Source organism: Molothrus aeneus, chromosome 6, assembly GCF_037042795.1.
Source record: "Molothrus aeneus isolate 106 chromosome 6, BPBGC_Maene_1.0, whole genome shotgun sequence".
Lineage (NCBI taxonomy): Eukaryota > Metazoa > Chordata > Aves > Passeriformes > Icteridae > Molothrus > Molothrus aeneus.
In genome coordinates, this window is record NC_089651.1 from 30,825,857 (window position 1) to 30,842,992 (window position 17,136).

Below are 17,136 nucleotides of genomic sequence, written 5' to 3' on the forward strand. Positions count from 1 at the left end.
CCTGTAAGCATTCTTAAAATCTCTGGATAGTTCAGTGCAGTTTAAAAGATGGTATATGTGAGGGTGATCCCATTATGCTACACTATTTCTCGGAAAAAAATATTAAGCCAATATGACAGAAAAAAAGAAAAAAAAGAAATGGGGTTTTGTAACAGAAAACAGCTGCAACCACATCAAGGCATTTTTGTCTACTCTACTGGCTTTACTGAAAATTAAAGCCACAACTTAATATTCGAGGAAGAGATTTCTATGGAATGAAATCTGTTAAATGCTTAATAACAAACAGTTAAAAACACAAAATGGGATGTTTAGGAAACTGGTTTTGAATGCTAAATAGTCTAGATTGCAGAAGTTCTGCTTCTTCACGAGAGGCTAGAAAATGAGAGGCTTATTCTGAGTAATGGATTGTAAATACCAGTTCAGGAATTTGTGTCTTATGTTTTCACGCACCGTCAGTGTGTTTCGTTAAAATCAGCTTGCTTCAAATATAAGAACTCTTGAAACTGTATGAAATCAAGTGCTTTAAAAACAGGGAGCTATCCATTTGTTGAGAAAGGTTTTAGAAATGAAAATTTTTAAAGTGGCTCATATATGGAAAAATACTTGGATTTTTTTCTATCTGCAAACACAGTAGATTAGAAGAGATAAGTTTTGAACTAATCTTCAGTTAAAGAGCTGAATTCCTGCAAAACATCTGTTGACAACCTTGGAGTAGATAGATTTTCAAATTCAAAGTGATTTAAATCAGACATTTTTCTTATAGTTCAGTGTTTAAATGAAGGGGAATTTACATCATGATTTATGCAGCTTTAAAAATTCTTAAACTTTGAAATTACGTTCTCTAAGGAACACTCAACTCTTATTGTTTAGTGACTAGTAGGATATCCAGTTAAAAGGCTCTTTACATCAAGTCAGTATCTCTTTGCCCTAGTCAGGAAAATATACTCTGTGCACATTTAATTACACAATTTAATATATATTTATTTAGAATTTTAGTTCTTATCTTCAATTAAAGATGCTGAATAAAATTGCTTCCTTTCTTAAATGCTGTTTACTTGAAATTTGTGCCCTGCTGCTAATGATGGAAGCTGGAGTAAAATTGAATAGCAGAACAATGTTGAAACTTCACAAAAGAAAATTTTTATTATACAATATATACAAAAGTCAAATATGCTATACAAATGATGTTTGGACCTTAGGGGAAATGGTACAATATAACATGATGCATAAGTCTTATATTAACTCCAAAATTACAGAAAAAGCCATAATGCTAATGGAAATACATATTTTGATGAGTTATATTTAATATTTTAATTGTTTCGGTTGAATCCAATACTGCTTAGGGTCTAAATGTTAAAAATACCCTATTGGTTCAGATAATGAAAATGGAGCTTCAAAGTCATATGTACTTAATTGAGGAAAATGATGATGCAGAGTAATTTTCAGTTACTTGAAAAACACTTATTTTTTATTACAATGTGTGCTTGATAGAAATGTTAGAAACTTTAGGTCTGCATGACATTTGCAGGTTCTGTTTCCTAAAGTTACCTTCCTAAAACTTGGTGGGGACATACTAATTTAGATTTTAGTGCCCATGGGTGAGAACCTGGTAATATGTAAGCACACAGAAAACGTTATGCAACCTGTAGATCAAAAGCTACCATGAAATGAAGCTAAAATTGAAAGTTAGAGTAAAAAGTACAACTTGTAGCAATTCAGAAATACAGCTTTTTGGGTCTTTAAAAATGATGGAAACATTTCCATAGGGTTCTAAGAAATGATTCCTGCTTACAAACCTCTTAATTATACCCTCGTATAGTACCATGGAATCTCCACAGCTGTAAGCAATGTAGCTTGGTGTCTATAGTGTCAAATGAAAAAGAAATTATTGCAAAAGATCTTTTAGCTTCCTTTTTTTTTTTTTTTCCCTCCAACTTCTGTTACCTCTAGCAGCCAGTTGCTTTCTCTTTCTAAAGTTTACAGTGTGGCATAGCTGATGAAACACACTTTTCCTTTATTGGCACGCTCGAGCCACAAGCAATTGACTTGATATTTTTGAGAAAGGCAAAATTTAAACAAGTGTCACACCTCTTTGTAATAACTAAAATAGGCATGTTTATGACAAGTTCTTGGAGGCAAAACTGATTTAATTGTTTTTACCTCTATAACCAATAGGCTACCTTTAAAAAACTACTGCAACTATCATGTCTTGTCTCCACAGTTTTCACCTACTTTGTTACTCTAAATAAGATCAAAATTGTATGAACTCATGTCTCCTTTTGATTTCTGTTAAAATTTCTCTTTGTCAGAGAAAAAAGGGAAAAAAATTCTAGTTCTTTTTATTTTCAATTTCTTAGTGAAGTTCATTTTCTCTTCTGAAATTCGGAATTTTTTTTTTAGTGGAGGTTTCATTTTATTCCACCAGGCATTTTATTCCAATGTATAATCACTTTGATGTTGAGGTTCTGGTGGCTCATAATGTTACAAGTTGAATTTTCTTTTCAGACAGTGATGTTACCGGATGCCCAATAATCTCCTCCTCTTTTTATCTGGTGCTTCTGTTTTTTGCCAAGATACTTCTGTCCTTTCTGTGTTTTGGCTCTTAGCAGCAGCAGCTACCAAAAATTGACTAGTAGACCTGTTCCTTTTGCCCTTACACAGACATAAACAGTGGAAAAAATAAGAGAAGGGAAAATTTAACTAACAGAAGTAAATACAGCAGAAGGAGGAAAAAACAGAAGTAGGAGATTTTCTCCTATGGCTTAGGAATCCTGCTCATTCTTGAAGATGTATGTCATTGCTGAAACACTACAGAAGTCCCCAAGCCCACCAGACATAAGCACAGAACTACGAGATGGTAAATGATGATTGTAAGGAGCTCTTAATTTCTGAATCCATGATTCAGCTTTCAGTCTCAGTTTTTAACACTGTCAAAACCATGCACATTACTGGCCTCTCCAAAAACGTGCTCATTGAGTTGTGAGCATGTTTCTGGTCTACTCCCTTTAATATTTTCTGCCATTACATTCTGAACTAACCCTTATGAAGCTGCTGTACAGAGGAAAGATTAACTTTTTTCTTTTACATTCATTGAGCTTTTTCTTTTAACACAGTGTTTATAAAACAAACAAGCAACTACTAGAAGCAGTAAAGTGACATGCTGAACACTTAACTTCTTTGTGAAAGCAGATGTGTGGGTCTCTGTACTGGGTTTGGCTGGGATGTTAATGTTTTCTTAGCAGCCTACATGGTGCTGTGTGTTGGATTTGTGACCAAGAAGTGCTGATAACTCACCTATGTTTTAGCTATTGCTGAACAGCCTTTGCACACCATCAGGGCCTTCTGTGGTTCTCAGTCTGCCCTCCCAGTGAGTAGTCTGGGTATGTGCAGCAGGCTGGGATCAAGACAATGACCCAAACTAACCAAAAAGACATTCCATGCCAATGCATATAACCTTATGCACAGTAATAAAAAGGGAAAAGAGAAGGTTCTACAAAGTTAACCATTTTTTGGCTGGGTGTTAGTCTACCCATGGGAGATACTGAGTAATTGCCTTTGCGTTGCTTGTTTTGTTATCTTCTCTCTCTTTGCTTATTAAACAATTTTTATCTTGATCCACAAGTTTTATTGCTTTTATTCTTCCTTTACTCTTTTTGCTCTTCCTGTCCTCTTACCCTTCCCCACTGGGAAGTAAGCCAGCCTCTGGGTGGTGCTTAGTTACCTGCTGGGGTTAATCTACAGTGGACATATTACATTAATTTAAATCAGTTTACATGTTATGGGCACCAAACTGACTCCTGTGGTGCAAAAGAACTTTGGGCTTTCAACATGTCTGGAAATTATAAGAAGCTCTTCCACAATTACATGTGTATGGTTTGTATGCAGCATGAAGCAAATGAATGTTAATAATATTTCACAGTTGCACCAACCAGTACTGTTTGTAGACAAATACATGATGCTTGGGTGTGATGCAGAAAAGTGAGACCTTGGAGCTGATGGTCCACATTGAATTATGTGGAGATAGAAGGCAAGGATTGCCTTTTCAAATCAGAATAGAGCTGTTTGAGAAACTGTCAATAAGTTATTGAATAACTAAAACTTACAAAACTTCCCTAGGCTGATCTATCGAAAATCTGAAATTTGTCTCAATAGATCAGTATTCTCTTAAAATGGAGTCATTTTATCAGGAAGAAAGCAGTTACCTCAGAATTGACTGTTGCAGTCTCACACACTAGTAAAAATGTCAGCAAATTAGGCATCAAAGTAAATTATTTCAAACAAATACACTATCATGTGAACTATTGAGTGCAGCACTTTCAGATTAAGAAACAAAATTTCCATGCTTATAGATGTGCCAGCTGCACGAGTCCTTAAATATCCTTCTGACTTTGTAGCTTGCGCATTTACTGTGTGTCATTTTTTTGATTATTTACTATAATTAGAAATAATCCTGACATGTTAGCTTTCTCCCCATGGTAAAATCTGATACGGGCTTTCAGTGATAGTCTGGTTTTGTTACTGTACAGATGTAGAAAGAAAGCCTAAAGATTTGAACTTGAAAACTTGTAGTCACAGCAGGGCTATCCACAGCAAATGACAAGTTTGCATTCCTACCACATGCAGTAAGGTTTTCTCTATAGACTCCTGTCACGGAGGAATTCAGCAAGGAACAAGAAATCTTCAGTCAGAGGAGGGCCACAAGTGTGTGAAAAGCTAACCACACATAAACAGTAAAGGTCATTAGCAGGCTCCTAAACTCCTGGCTAGGAATTAGTTTTTTGGATCATTAACGGTAAAAAGCCTTGGAAATGAATAGGACTCAGTGTCCTATTAAAAATTAGCCAGAACAATTAAAAGGTTTTCTAGTTTTTAATGGAAACCAGACTTGATACCTCATTTTCCCTTGTCTAGTGGGCTGTTTCTGCATTTTGAATGACACTCATTTTACGTCCTTGTGTTTTTAAAAAAATGTCTTGAAGTATTTATCCTGTATAGGAGTTGTAAATTATTTACAATGAGGGGAATGAAAGCTTGGGAGATATAGAATCGAGTGTCTCCCTGGGACTCTGTTTCTGATTCCAAGTCATGGCTCTGAATTGTTACAGTTGGTTGTGACTGGATTTTTTCTGATGTGTGCAAATATATACTCTGCAGACTCCTAATACAGTTGTTGTATTACGCAATTCCATAAGTTCAAATGCTCATTTGGTTGCAAATGCACAGCCTTTTTTGCTGTGAGATGTCTTTCCCAACGGTGTTTCCCTAAACTCTGTTTCCTGATTTTAACAGCAGCCTTTCCGCTTTCATTTCAATGTAAATTCCTGGCTGCTGAGTGGATGACTGGTGGCTATTTATCTTCTCCACTGTGTATTTTTTCCTTAAGCCTACAGTCATCTCTTGAGTTTGGCAAAAAAAAAATAACAGTGTGCCTTTAGTATTTTAAAACGTAATTTTTGGAGAGGTTTATTAAATACTTTCTGTATCTTTACATGCATGTCTTACAAAAAATCCAAAGGGAGAAAACGAGAAAGAGAAAGAGTGAGAAAGAAAAAGGAAGGAACAAAGAAATGTCTGCTTTGGCTGCAGGCCTGCCACTCTGGAAAAAAACAAGATCACTAGTTCCCAAACTTTTTAACTCCAAAGTTATTATATTAATTTCCCTCCCCATATGCCTTAGGCTCTAAATGTTACCCTTCTGGTAATAATCAAGATAATCTATGAATACAAGCCATATGATTTTCCTGAAAGATAAAAAAAAGAAGAAAAACATTTGGATGAGGGACAATGGACTGCAGATAAATGGGATGGGGATGGGGGAAATAAAGGGATGAAAGAAAGGCAGGACAAGATGGTCTTCCTCCCAATGTTAATTTTGTACTGATCATTTATTTGCTTCACATACATAATTCCTTTCTGCAGTGAATTGCCCTCTCATTAACATAAAATTAGCTCCAAATGATCTTGGCCAGGAGGTTTGAAATATGTTAGTATAGAACCACACACTCAAAACCATGTGGGAATCCATGTGGGCTTCCAGATGTGGGAATCTTCTATGTTACAAATATAGTTATGTTTACACAGTATAATCTGCTCTGTGGATATACTCTCGATGCAGCTGTGCTTCCAGTAGTGATCTCTTTTGTTATGCTCTTCCTGTGTGGATGCTGTTGCTTCTTACAGTGAGTCCATTCTGATAATCACTGCTTGGAAATAAATGTTATCCTGCAATTAAAATACTTTTCAAGAATTGAAGGACTTCAGCATGGGCTAGTAGTTTAGATTAAAAGTGAAAACTTGAAACATTTCATGTTTCATTTTTGCTTCATCATAGTGTTTTGCTACTAATTTTTTTCCCCTGAGTTATTTTTCATCAGTGAGTATTTCCTACACTAGGATTAAAATTTAGAAGACTAAGTAAAGTTTGAAGATGTTGTAATGTTTTGCATGTTTTTATGTAAGCACTTAAGCTTGAGGTTTGATTTCAGTTAATATTATCAAAAATACATAGATTGATACCAAGATTACTTGAATCTCAATATAATTACCTGATGATGTGTTAATCTAAATAAAGATCTCTATCCATAATAGCCCTTAACATCTTGATTTCTTTAATGCAGTTGCAGTTTTATGTGCAAGAAAGAAACTTGGAGTATCTTTGGGAAGAAAATTGATATCTGCAGGAAAAGACTATTGGGTTAAATAACTCTATAGAGCTGAGCTTATGCACATCAGTTAGTGCCTGAACTGTACAGGATTTTGTCTGTAGCAGTGATTATTAGCTATTAATAATGTTTGAATATGTAAGTACAGAATGGTGACTGAAGGTAACTAAAAATGTCATTCTTGTTCACTTTTTAGTGTCATCTTGTAATTTTAATAGCCACAAGTTTTTCAAAGAAATATTCTTTCCTTCCTGACTGGAAACTGTCCCCACTGATGAACATGAGTAATCAGTTTTGAGGTGAAATCCACACACCCTGTGGTACCTTGGCTGTAGCCAAGTCATGTCATAAATATCAAACAGGATAGTATGACTCCTGTAGTTGGATCAGAGACCTTCAGGGAAAAAAATATCAGCTAAACATCTGATATTGTTCTCTCTTCTGAAACGACAGCAGCTCCATCCTCTAGCATAATGTAAAGTAAATTCTCAGTAGAAGTCATTACACAATGAATAAAATTTTTATTTTACATAAATCACTGTAGCCTAAGGATTCATTAATTTGTCAGCTGATCCTTTGTGTCTTGGAGGTTGTGTAAAACTGAGATTTTGATTGCAGAAAGCATTTTTCTCTATTAAATGTTGCATAGTGTTTCCAACATTTTAAATATATATTATGATGTCTTCTATAGCTCCTATTTCATGGGCAAATGTATTACATATGTCTAAAAATAGTCCTGTCCTTATCATTATAATCTTTGAATTGCCAGGGAAAATTGTGCTACTTTATTTTTAGGAGCATTAAGGATTGTAAAAGCTGGAAGTAACTCCCTATTGCTAACCTCTTTAAGCAAAATAGCCTTTGCTATTCTTCACCATAACCAACTAATATCAGTCATTATCTTTAATATCAAATTTTAAGAAATGCCCTGTGTGATAAAAATGATGGGAGTGTGCCAGTCTCTGAATAGGAAATTAACTGAAAAGATACATCTGTGAGCTATGCAAGCAGTGACAGCTTGAAGGAAGCCCTAAAACTGTCCTACAGAAGACAGAGCTTTCTTCTGTCACTTGCCATGGGTCATGCTTGCCATGGTAGGTAAGTGATGTGCTTTGTGTCACATGGTTGAGAGAGAGACTATGTGGCATTTCTAGTGTGAGAGGCTGGGAATATTTCAGTCAGCAGGTGACAGTCTTTGTGGGCTGGTGCTGTCCAAAAGTATTTCTAACCCCAGCTGCATTGCCCCAACAGTCCGTTATGAATGTGCTTTTTTGCTTTCAGTAACTAAAATCCTAAAGAGTGTCTATGTGTGTGTGTCTGTAGGTATTCATAGCAAACCAATAAATATGAAAAAGTGCATTCTCTGGTAATTAAAAACCAGTCAGATCTCATGGAAGACTATGCAAAATCAAAGGCCTCTCAGTGGCTTGTGGACATCAGGCTTCTTTCCTAACTTTCATCATAGAATCTATCTAGAACCTAGTGAGGATGCTGCATAAATTTTGTGATTATGGAAATGCATATTTAAATTCAGTTTGAATTGAAAGACATTGATATTTGTTTAAGGATTCTGCCAGTGTATCTCTCAAGCTGTTTTATGGCGCTGCTTTTCATTAATTATATTTTGACAGAAGAAATTCTTGCCTTTTTTTTTTCAGACTGAAGAACAAATGAGCCTCTCTGAAGAGCAGCTTAAGACCCTTCTGGAAGAATGTATGCAGCCTCAGAGAACAATAAGTAACGTTACCATGCCACAGTCTCAGGAATCTCTTTCTTTTGGATTAAGTCCCCCTTGTTACACAAGTCAAGACTCCACTCTTCACTCCACATCTAGTCTTTCCAAAATGTTAGTTGAAGACCATATTGTAGGGATGTTAATGGCTCAGGAAAAGGCTGGACTGGGAGACAAAAGCTTATGTGTTAATGCAGAGAGCAAAATCCCTGGCTACTATACCAGCAAAGCATTGGCTGGTAGTCACTTATCAAAGGATTCACTGGCCCAAACAGAGGAACCTGATGACCTAGAAGGTTTACAGAAGATGGAAGATAAGAGTATTACTGAAGGTTACTTTATGTCAAGAGCACTCAACACAAAAAGATTGAAGAAACCTTCTTTCTTGGGTGAACCATTATATTGCATCAGCAGGAACAATGAGCCATGCACAGAGGCTGACATTCTCAGCATACCACTGCAAACCAAAGGAGGTGAGACTCTTAACAACCCTTTAGAATAGGCTTTTGATTATAATGAAAAAACCTAAGCAGGTTCTCACCAAAGGTATGCACCAATACACACTGATTATTACGGTGGGACAAGAATGTTCTTTTAGAAAACATAAAACTGTGCCAAAACTAATATGCACAAAATAACAGAATGTTTATTAAAATTCTTACCCTGAAATAATTGACTAGGAGTTTTATGAAATATATCACTGATGTTGATTAATTCTGTCAGCTGGAAAACAGTGCTGAAAACACATATGGATTACCTTTTTGATAGTAGAAAGTCATGTTCATTGTTCTGTGGAGAGCAAATATTCTCCCAGTAGCTGGTACAAAAATCCACACTAAAATCCAAGTGGTTCATGAAAGTTTTTAATAAGGTAAACTTGGTCATATAGAAACAGACATGACCTGGCTATATGAAAGATAATAATAAACTGCTTTTAGGGAGTTCAAATTTACACACACAAGATACCAAAATTAATAACACTGAACAATTACTTTTAGTTTGGTAAAAGAAGGAATAGACTTTAAACAGAAAAAAAAAAATCTCTGTCTGGTATTATAAAACAATTGTGGAAATGTCTCTTGTTTTTTTATGTTCTTTACTCATATGTAATTACATAGTGATATTGTAATCTAAATATATGTTTAGATTTTTAACCTAAGACTAATTCTCTTCCTGGAAGGCCAAATGTTCAAATAAGCCAGATTTTACACAGGTAAACCTTTAATTTTTTCATAAAAGTTTTGACAGTATGAAATTTGTGATTCTAGTACTAGAATCTCATCTTACTAGAAATCAATACATTTTGCTATGTTTGTTGATTGTTCTTTGTTATCCTGGTTATCTGTTCTGGATTTAGAGAAACTTTTTTCACATATATCAGTAATTAAGAACATTCAAATATCCCTCTGCTATGTTAATTTCATAATTATAATCACAACACTTTCTTTGATTGTTTGTACTTAATCTTGCTACAATGATGGGAATTTTAATATTTTTCAAAGTGATTCTGCCTTGTCAGAATGCAGAAAGTCTTGGTATTGCTGCTTTTACACTGCCAGACAAAGTTGATATCCATACTTACCTGCACTACTTTCCCCTTAGGAGATTTAAGTGCTACTTCTACGTGAAGAAAATAGAAATAGTACCTGTAGGAAAGGTTGGGTGGTTTTGGTTTGGCTTTTTTTCCTGGCAGGTTACTTATCAGCTACCTTCACAAGCTGTCTTTGCTCTTCATGTAGATGCAGGCATGAGAGAAGCAGGCAAGGGAAGAGAGTGCTCTGCCCAGAGGAGAGCAGGGTGGCAGTGGTGCTCATGGGGAGCACCACAGAGATCACCTCTGCAGGGACAGCCTGATCTCATGCAGAAGTAACATGATTACACACTGCACCACCAGGCCTCTTTAGCAACCAACAGTGAGGAAAACTCAGTGACTTGCTGCCTTCACTTGAGTTAAAATTCTCCTTTAGTCCGAAGAGATGTAGCATGGTCATATATATATATATATATATATATATGAGTAATCCCATTATATATACATATTTATATATATATGTTCTAAGAAGGGATGTGTTTAATCAAGGAAAGCCCGATGCACTGTGACCATTGGGTAGTGAAGTGAGCAGGTAACTATAGATATAGTCACTGTGAGGTAATTTTATTGCACAAGAGAGGAAGGAGATTTTCAATATTAAGTGGATTTCCATATGGGACATCTCATTTTAGAAGCCTACAAGGTGAATGTGTTAACATTTATCACATAATAATTTAAATATCTTTGAGTCAAAATCATGTGTGTCATACTCTGAAATATCCTGTAATGGGGTATTTTGATTACCTGTTTTCACTAGTGACTGAAACAGATGATGAGTAATGTTTAATCCTGTAGAGCTCAAACCTGTATGGTTAATAAGCATCTTGGTTTTATGATGTTTTTGCAAATTCTTTTTTTGAGTGGGGAAGTATTCTGAATTTTCAGTCCCTGATTTTTTTTTTTTCATTTTTTACTAAGAAGCTAATTAATTTGTTTCCTACAAAGGTGACTCAGTTCTGTCTCAAGCAATTAGTTCTGGACATAGGCCAAAATGTGTGTTATTTATTGAATTTGTAAACTTGCTTAACGTATTCTGTAGATAATTTGCTTGTTAGTTCAGACATGATTAAATGTGCTAATTGTATTGAGAAATAGAGATCCAAGTGCAATCCAGTTTAAGGCAAATACATCTGCAGATGAAGGTATGAGAAGTGTCAGGTGTTATTTTAATTTGTAAGAGATATTTACATAGTTGCGTTTTGTTATTGTCTTTATTCTAAAGGACATTTAAATATGGATGCATAATCTTCTGTAAGTAGTTTGAATTTTTTGGCCACTCTACATACAGTTTAAATTCTTTGTAGTGCTGGCTAAGCAAATAAAATAGTGTGAAACTGGTGTAGCACAATTTCAGTTTTGCATTCCTTATGGTACTGTAGTCTGTGATATAGATTTACTGTAATACATTCAATTATATATATTTTCAGGAAAGTGTAATTATTAGCATAATGCATATATATGTATATATGTGAAGGAAACTCTCATGTTCCTTCAAAGATAAGTGATGCCTGCTTCTTGAAAGAAGAACTAGTCTATACCCAGCTCATATGTTTGTAAACATAGATGATGTTTACTGAGGTTAACAGAATCCAGACTTGCCCACGTGCAGATATGAAAAGGCTGTTATTTCTCACAGTTGCATGAGCCAGTGAATTATTATTTCCAGCTCTATTTTGAGGGGGTATATTACGTTTTAAGTAGAACAAACCATTTTTATATTTTGCTCTTGAAAATAATGTTGTCCTTACAGCAGCTCAGCACCTTTTCCTTTTCTCTTTTTCAGATCATATGAACATTGAAATTTGAGGGGAAAGTGACTATATGCTTCTCTGAACAACTGTTTTCTGGAAGTGTAGCCAAACCTCTGTCAGTGATATTGCACTGATACAGTATCATATCAAGCAACCTGATGGGAATAAATTATTATAATTGAAAATGTTCCATGAGTTGATTTTTTCTTTAGAGATAATTATTATTTTCATTGTAATATACTGTTGCATTTCAGTTTCAAAATAAACTCTTGCATTTCATTAAATTTCCTGGGAGTGCTCTGTCTTGTAAAGAAATGTACACAGATATTGTGTAGCTGTGTGTCTGATAAGACATGTATGTCTTTGTTTGTAAAAAAATAAAAACAAAACCAAAAAGCCAACCAAAACTTTAGTATTTACTGATGGGGCTTTATTAGAGAGGGTGTGAAATATATATAATAATTTCATTTTTCTTCACATACACACACACAGAGTCTAGCTTTTTCATAAAGTTAGCCAAATCATGTCTTCTGTTATCTCACTGCAGTTTGCTGGAGCTTGCAGCCTGTCTGACTCGGTCCTGACTCAGTGAAGCATCCCATTACTCAGTTTTTTGCCCCGGGGCTGTCTGTTGGCTGGACCCCTGGTTTGCCTGAAGGCTGGAATTGCACAAGTGCTCTGCTGGATCAGAACATCAGCACTAGTCTGCTCAGGTCTGCCTGATTCTTGTCTGGGAAAACTGCTAACCACACAGCAAACATTCATGTCTTTGAGTTAAGAAATGCAATTAAATGAGGAAGGATGCAGCCCCTGGCGAAGGCTTGGAGGGAGTAAAAGTGGAGGCATTCACAAGTTTGCCCTGGCAGCTCCTGGGTTGTGAAACCGTGTAGTGATGGGGGAAGGGTAATGCAGCTGGTTTGGGTTTGAGAGCATAGTAACAATTCATTACAGGTTTTTGATTGTCTAGTCTTTAACTAGTATTTTTTCCTGATTTTTGGCTTATTTACTCAGCTGATGGTCAGTTTCCCATTTCATGTGCTCCAATGTCAGAATAAGAAAACATTATTAAAAAAACATGGTTCATTTTTAAAAGTTTTTTTGAGTGGGGAGAGATACTCTAGCAAAGAAGACTCAACAGATTTTCCCATTGACAAGCTCTCGTGTGACTTCTTGACCTAAAAGAACAAATTGTTTCTCAGATCCTATACCTATAGTCGTTTAACATTCACCACAAAAAGATGTATGGATAGTACATTAACTATACATGGGCTGTTATTGCATAGGGTTTACTTCATCTAATATGAGTGTTTAAATAAATGCACATATTGGCCCAGATTTTAATCCAATTTACAGAGCTGCCAGTAGGATTGGATGCACACTTCTGAGGAAGCTGTAATTGTGTGGATACAACAGAGATCAGTATGTAATCAATTTGCTTTCAGTTAAAAATCTGAATGGAACATTATATTTGCAACAAGTCTTTGCTATTTCTTTTTTTACTTTCTGATATTTTTACTTGTTCTCCAACAGCAATAACAAACCTTTGCATAGTGGATATTCTGCATAGGATTGCTGTAAGCACATTTTCATTGAACTTTTCAAATCTCACCTGCATGTATTTCTTACCATAAAAATATTAAGCCTCTGTCATAATTTTTTTAGCATAAATATAATTAAAGCAATACTGACAAGTGTTTTTAAAGAGTATTTTCTGTGCCTGTATGATATTCATTCAGAACTGTCTGCTGGCTCTGATCTTTCCACAGTCCAGTTATTTTCACATGGAACTTGTGTTTTATAGAGACCTTCTCAAAAACAGTGTTTCAAGTTCTTGGGCAGTTTTTGAAGAAATCTAAATTCTGTTTAAAGCTTGTATGTATAATATCTAGAGAACATTAAGAAAAACACAACATAATCCCTAATTTTCTTGTTTTATTTTCTTATCTTGAATCTCTTGCTGCTATAAAAAAGCTTTTGCTAGCACCCTTAAGGAAGGGTTACTGTTGCTAACAAAGATTTACAACATTCCTGAAGCCACACATCTTTTTATTTGCATCTGGCATTTCAGGGATAAGCAGTTTGGATGGATATTGACTTGAAATGTATATTCCAACAGGAGGTCCATAACCTAACTTTTAGTCATGGGAAGTGCTGAGCACCCTGCACCAGTTGAAGTCACTCCAAGCCAGAGGGACCTAGCACTCATGGCTTGCTATTCCAGAGGTGTGTTGGGTCAGTACCCAAAGCTCAGAGACTATAAAAAATTAGTGACCTAAGATTTATCTGTGCTTGGTTTCTACTGCATTATATGAAAAGGTTGTTTGGGAATATTTTATTTCTTGCTTGATGTTACAGGTGAAGTATCAATTCAAGCCCTCCTTTCTTTTTCTATTCTCAGTTTTAAGTAAAACTGTTGGAAAAATTATTTAGAAAAATATGGTACCAGTGAGAGGTGGACAATAACAGAGATATTATATAAAATATAGTGACAAGGTCATTTGCTAAAACATCACCAATACCAGAGTAAAAAGAAAGTTGAGCCCAGGAGGATTCATGGGTTTTTCTTTGTTTTTCCAGTGACTCTGTGTTGTGACCTGCAATAACCCCTCCATTGGGGCCACCACTTGAATTCCAGCTGCACTGGAATGTGGCAGCTTCTCCTCAGGGAGTGATGCAGCAGTAATGATTAAGATATTTAAATTAATTTTCTTTTGCAGCCTAACGTGGGATTTAGAAACAGGTTTTTTGAAATACATAGCTTCATTCAACATAAGTTTTATTTGGCAAAAAATTCTGATAACTAACTTCTTTAATGTCCTCTCTAGCTCCTTTAATCCAAAATATAGCAGAGCACAGGACACTGATTTTTAAAGTTATCCTTCTGATTTTTGGGCTTTGAGGTGTTTGAGGAACAAGAAGTTTCATGTGTACATGTAAATTTATGCTGTTTGCTCTCCTTATCTTTTTTCACACAATGATTTTACAGCACAGATAGATGCTTTGTTCCAAAAACTTAATTGGTGAAGGCAACACAGCCATGAAGAAAAGATTCTGGTGTGATTCATCTAATTGCTGAGCAATACAGGACCAAATCATTCTGTCTTTGTCACTGAGACCCCTCAGTGACACACATACAGTGCTGGTGTTTGTGGTGGCCAGTGCTCAACTGTTGATACTGATTTTCTTCAGCGGGTATGTTTTGATGCTGCTATGGTTTGCTCTCTTAAATGGCAAACTGCATTTTTTTTTTCTTCTGAAAGTGGAAAATTAAGGTGGTTCAAACAATTTCATTAACATTATGTATGTATATTTATATATATATGCATGTATAAATTGTGTGTATTAATTGAATATGTAATATAGAAAATATACTATACATTTGAGTGGGATATTTTAAAGGATTACAGCCTTGATTTCAGTATACTGTAATGGTGTCAGAAGTTCACTCTAGCTTTACAGTTTTTGTGCAGATGTAGAGTGGTTGAGGGATTTTCATTTCGAAGAGTAGTGACAAAATATATATCCTGATTAAAAAAAAAAAATTGTTAAAAAGTTTAGTGAATCTGGACAAAAATAAAATGAGTGAAATTATTCTTTTATGTCCAGAATTGAAGTTTAAATTAAAGTAGTTCTACCAAGGGGTGAAAAAACTTTCAGTTTTGTCATAAAAAAAAAAAATAAAAAGAGGAAAACGCCCCACAAAAATGCTGGGCCTAATGCCTTTTTCCAAGACACGTGGGCTGGTGTCTGCTTAGTGGAGCTGTGGTGCATGCTTTCCTTCTCACTTCCCCAGCAGAACTCCTGCAGAGCCAGTGGGCATGCTGAGCACAGAGAGAAAACAGGCTGTGCAAAAATTATCTGCTGCACAGATCAGAGAGGAAAGGGCTGCTTAAACATGTCATCAGAGTAACAAGGACTAGTCTAGAAATGTGAAAAAGTATGCCAGTGAATTCATGTGCTGAAAGGGTGTCTTTTTACCTCCATATCAGGGATGGATAAGTGAGAGGCAGTTGTTTGCAACTCAATTTCTGTGATTTCAATGACTACTGAATTTTAATATTTTATTAAACCTCCATATTTGCTGGATAAAATTTCAGCAAATAATATGAGATATATATGAGAAATAATATAACCTTTTTGTTATGCTTCTTAAAAAGGTTTTCTAAGCACAGTTTTTAAAAAGATCCCCTCTCTCTTGCTTTTTACATGAAAAATTTGCCAGAGTTCCAAGCATGTTTCCTCCCCCACTTATGAAGAGAGAGCCTCACCTCTGGGAGTCTCACCGTGTGAAGGACAGACACAAGACAAGGTGGTTTGGCAGATACTCAGGAAGCTGACAAGTTAGGAGGGTTTATGAAAGTTAGGAAAAATAGTAATTGATTTTTTCTTTAATTTAATTTAATTTTCAACAGATGTGCTTGCTTATTGAGAAATAATTGCTCCTTTATTTGTAGTGAGATTTAAAGGTCAGAAAAACTGTTTCCTTTTCAAATAGAATAGAGGCAGCTGAATACTACTAATGCCATAACCTACATTTATCCAATTATACGTTTCATTGAGGGATTGGCTAGAATCCAGATGCAGTAGTTGGAATAAAAGGCTCCCTGTCATTTATGTCTATGTGAAATAGTTCACTGCTTGCAATTGAATCTGCAATACCTCTTATGCTTAAAAAAACCCCAGTAAACTGGAATATTCTGGAGTGTGCAGTAACTTGCAGAATGTTAAAGTGCTTTGTAGGCAGGTATTCTGTATTCAGAACATTTTTTCCCCTAAAAATCTGCTGTTTTCTTGTGAAATGCTGGTCTGTGCCATTGTTTTTTATTGTTTGCTTTGTGTATTTGGTATGCATAGTTTTGGTGGGAAGGGCATTGCCAGAGGCATTCTACCCTAATTTTACAATAACACTAAAATGGCCTCTCCATACACATTTTGTGAGCAGAGCTATCAAGGGAAATGGACACAGAGTCTCAGCAGCTCTTAGTTTAGCCTTGTATGTTTTGTCTAGGTTAGCAGTTCTTCACTTTGAAGGCAGGTGAGAAATAAAAGACAAATGATGTCTGGGCTTCCTGGGATTTGTTTAAATTTAAAAATCCAAGTTTCTCTATGATACTTGTCTAATTTTATGGATTTCCTGTGGAAGATTTTTTTCTTTAAGACTTCTGCTTGCCAAGCACTTTTTTTAATGAGTTCTCTCCCTCTTGTTGTAACTCTGCTTAACTTTTCATACAACTTCATGCTCCAGTTTTTTCTCCTTGGAAAAGGTGAGAAATAAGAATGAGAACTTCCCTTGTGGATACTTTAAGATAGATGCTTACTTCTGCAATCTCAACAGTCCTTTCCAAAATGAATTTATGTTGAAAATCTACCACTTACTGTGGACTTCCCTGCAAAAACATA

The 17,136-nt window shown here is 35.5% G+C and overlaps 1 protein-coding gene across 6 annotated transcripts in view; it reads left to right on the forward strand.

The window, feature by feature from the left end:
* The window catches only part of FSIP1 (fibrous sheath interacting protein 1), a 69,380-nt gene extending 57,360 nt beyond the window's left edge, over window positions 1-12,020 (forward strand). For 4 of the 6 annotated variants that reach the window (XM_066552048.1, XM_066552050.1, XM_066552049.1 and 1 more), the window contains 2 exons: window positions 8,321-8,867; window positions 11,769-12,020. In XM_066552048.1, the coding sequence (XP_066408145.1) occupies window positions 8,321-8,867; window positions 11,769-11,791 (570 nt within the window). In that variant the 3' untranslated portion in view covers window positions 11,792-12,020. Of the gene's footprint in view, window positions 1-8,320; window positions 8,897-11,768 lie in introns of those variants that run through there. The other 2 variants (XM_066552051.1, XM_066552053.1) reach the window with 1 other exon arrangement.
* Window positions 12,021-17,136: the final 5,116 nt, after the last annotated feature.